Raw genomic sequence first — 3,323 nt, forward strand, 5'->3', positions numbered from 1 at the left:
CCTCCCTTCTAGGATCCCAGGCCCCGCCCCCCCCTTCTGGATGTCCTGGCCCCTCCCTTCTGGATTCCCGGACTCCTCTCTTTTGGGTTCCCTGGCCCTGCTCTCCATCTTTGAGTTCACCCTACCCCGCAAGCCCAACCCCAAATCTTTTCATGTCTCTCCTTTAGAAATGGGGGCGGCCGTAGCGGCACCTTCTGCGCCTGCGCCACGGTCCTGGAAATGATCCGCTGCCACAACCTGGTGGACGTTTTCTTTGCTGCCAAAACGCTTAGGAACTACAAACCCAATATGGTGGAGACCCTGGTGAGGAGCCCTGTACCCCTTGCCCGTCCGCTTCCAACCTCCTGGTCCACTCCCTACCAGGCCCCCCTCGGATACCCTCTCCCGTATCTGGGCCCCACAGTTGGGCCTTGGGGTCTAGGTCTGTGGTGGAAAGCATCACCCGCATTTCTCCCTTCTCCCTGACCGTGGGGCAGAGAGGGACCTGGCTGGTGACTCCTGTCCCTCTCCCAGGATCAGTACCACTTCTGCTATGACGTGGCCCTGGAGTACCTGGAGGGGCTGGAGTCAAGATAGCAGGGGCCCCTGGCCTGGGGCACCCACTGCGCACTCAGGGCCAGGCCCACCATCCCCAGCGGACCCATGAGGAAGACCTGCGCCCCCAGGGAAAGCACTGGAGTGGGTGCTGGGCCAGCCTGGTGCCCCCTTCCACTGTGGGCAGGGCCTTTCAGCATGGCCGTGAGCAGGCTGTGGGCCAAGGAGGAGCTTAGCAAGACTGCAGCCCAGCCTGCCTCATGGGGTCCTGCAGGCCTGCTGAGAGCCCTGGCACCTCCTGGCAGAGTGGCCAGCTTGGAACTGCCAGCTTAGGGGGCCCCAGACTCAAGCCCCTGGACTGCATCCCAGCCCTTGGCAGAGATGAGTGAAGCCCTGCAGAGCAAATGGCAGGCCAGGGTTTCCACCCAGCTTGGCCCGATGTGGGGAGAGCGTGCACTGGGGCTTGGCATCTAATATCCCATCTGGCCAGCCCCTGCAGATCTTGGGGAGACCACACTCTGCCCTGATTCTCCAGTAGGCACTTCAGACTGGTCCTCGCAGGGGCAACTTCAGCTCCCTTCTCCACCCCTCGCCTCCCTGCAGCCCTAGGGATATTTTGCTCATGATCCCCCCAACCCCGAATTTCTGCATCCCTGAATGTGCCCTGACCTCCCCCAAACCAGGATCTGCCCGTCCCTACCCTGTCCTGTGTGGGGTCCCTTTCTTGCTTGACCCAATGTCTGCAGAATGACGTCACCTCAGCCCCCTCTGCCTGTCACTTCAGGCCTCACTGGCTGGGTCCTGCTCCGCCTGGGTCAGTGACAATCGGCAAGGCTGCACGACAGCCCCTGGGGTTGAGGTCCCTGTGGCTCCTGGTCAGGGTGCCTCCTGGGGCGCTGTTGTCAGGGGTGCTCACCACCCCCTAGGGTTTGGAGAAAGAAGGTATATTTTGAAATGGAAGATCAATGCTTTTCTGTTTATTTTTTGATGGGTGGGTGGGAAGTTCTCTTTAAAATGGGGCAGGCCACACCCCCATTCCGTGCCTCAATTTCTCCATCTGTAAACTGTAGATATGACTACTGACCTACCTCGCAGGGGGCTGTGGGGAGGCATAAACTGGTTGTTTGTAAAGCGCTTTGTAAATAAACGTGCTCTCTGAATGCCACCGAGCAGCCTTTTATGTGTCTGACCAGCCTGACTGGAACCTGCCCCCAGCCTCCCAGTGCCATGGGAGGGCCCCGGTCTGGTCTTGGATTTTCCATCCATAAAATGGGGGGAGAGGCATGGACCCGAGCATCATTCAGGGGCCTTCCACTTGCAGAGCTGGCTCCACCCAAGCCTCTGAAGCACTCAGACAGGAGGCTTTATCCCGAGACCTCTGATGGCCATGGAGCTGTCTCTCAGCCCCTGTGGGCTTGGATCTAGGTTGAGCTCCTTTGGGTCCCTCCTGAGAAGCTCAGGCTTTGGTGTCAGACAAATGGTCCCCCAGGGCTGTGAGACCCTGGGCCAATCAGCTGCCTCTCCCGACCTTGGTTTCTTTTCCATTTGTAAAATGGAGACAATTCTATTTAGGATGAAATGAGACAGTGATTAAGTGCCTGTGTGGTGGCGGGTGTGTGGAAAGAGGTCCGTTTAAAACACAACACAGACCGGACAGGGTGGACCCACTTCAGCTGCCCGAGTCCGGCCCATCCCCAGTCTTGGAGGAGGAGTGAGCTGGCTGGCAGGGACTCAAGTCACCCCTGGCTCTGTCACAAACTTGCTGTAGGACATGGGCAAGACTCTTCGTTTCTGGGCCTTGGTTTCTTCATGTGGAGACTGGCACTATGATGTACTGATTTTGTCCACACTGACTGACTCTGCCTCAGTTTCTCCATTGGTTGAAGAATACAGTCCATTCTAAAACCCTCACAATTCAATATCCTTTAATCTGAATTAAAAATCTTTTGATGGTTATGATCCCACTTAGCGAGGGCACAAGCTGACCTTCCCATTCACTCTGAACTGACCACTAAGACTTACCTGATGGGCCACAAATGTATGTCATAGATACCGGCCAAGCATTATCTGGGACTTGCTTTGACCAACAGAATGTGGCAGAATTGACATCAGGTGAGCTTCTGGGCTTCCCAAGTGGCGCTAGTGGTAAATAACCCACCTGCCAATGCTGGAGACATGAGTCGTGGGTTCTATCCCTGGGTCTGGGAAGATCCCCTGCCGAAGGGTGTGGCAACCCACTCCAGTATTCTTGCTTGGAGAATCCCATGGACAGAGGAGCCTGGTGGGCTACAGTCCACGGGGTCACAGAGAATCGGACGTGACTGAAGCAACTTAGCATGTAGCACGAGCTCTGGCTTCTAGACCTCAAGAGGCATTGCAGCTTTTGCTTTTGCCCTCTTGGCACTCTGCCGTGTAATGAAGCCTGTCTCGCCTACTGGGAGATTCAAGGGCACATGGAGAAGAACCAACATGTGGTGAATGAGGTCATCTTGGGCCTTCCAGTCAGGCTGACCTGTCAGGTGAGTATACCCACATGATTAAGCTTAGCAGAAACTGCTCAACCAACCCCTAGAACTGGAAGAGATAGCAAATTGTTCTTTTAAGCCAGGAGGTTTGGGGATTGTTTTGTTATGCAGCAAAAGCTAACTAATACATATGAGTTCTGTGCAGTGGGTCAGTGATCCTGCTTCTCCATCAGGTGCTGAGTTCCTTAAGGGCAGGAAGTGTTTCCATATTCACCTGATTGTATCCATTGCCTGGCAAAGTACTGGACTTGAAGCAGATGCTTA

General features: G+C 55.5%; 1 protein-coding gene across 1 annotated transcript in view; it reads left to right on the forward strand.

The window, feature by feature from the left end:
* The window catches only part of PTPRU (protein tyrosine phosphatase, receptor type, U), an 89,415-nt gene extending 87,716 nt beyond the window's left edge, over positions 1 to 1,699 (forward strand). Inside the window, exons 29-30 of the mRNA XM_010830265.1 lie at positions 116 to 303; positions 514 to 1,699. Coding sequence (XP_010828567.1) covers positions 116 to 303; positions 514 to 576 — 251 coding nt within the window. The 3' untranslated portion in view covers positions 577 to 1,699. The remainder of the gene's footprint in view (positions 1 to 115; positions 304 to 513) is intronic.
* The last annotated feature ends 1,624 nt before the right edge of the window (positions 1,700 to 3,323 follow it).

The sequence above is a fragment of the Bison bison genome, unplaced genomic scaffold (genome assembly GCF_000754665.1).
Source record: "Bison bison bison isolate TAMUID 2011002044 unplaced genomic scaffold, Bison_UMD1.0 scf7180017864516, whole genome shotgun sequence".
NCBI classification, from domain to species: Eukaryota; Metazoa; Chordata; class Mammalia; order Artiodactyla; family Bovidae; genus Bison; species Bison bison.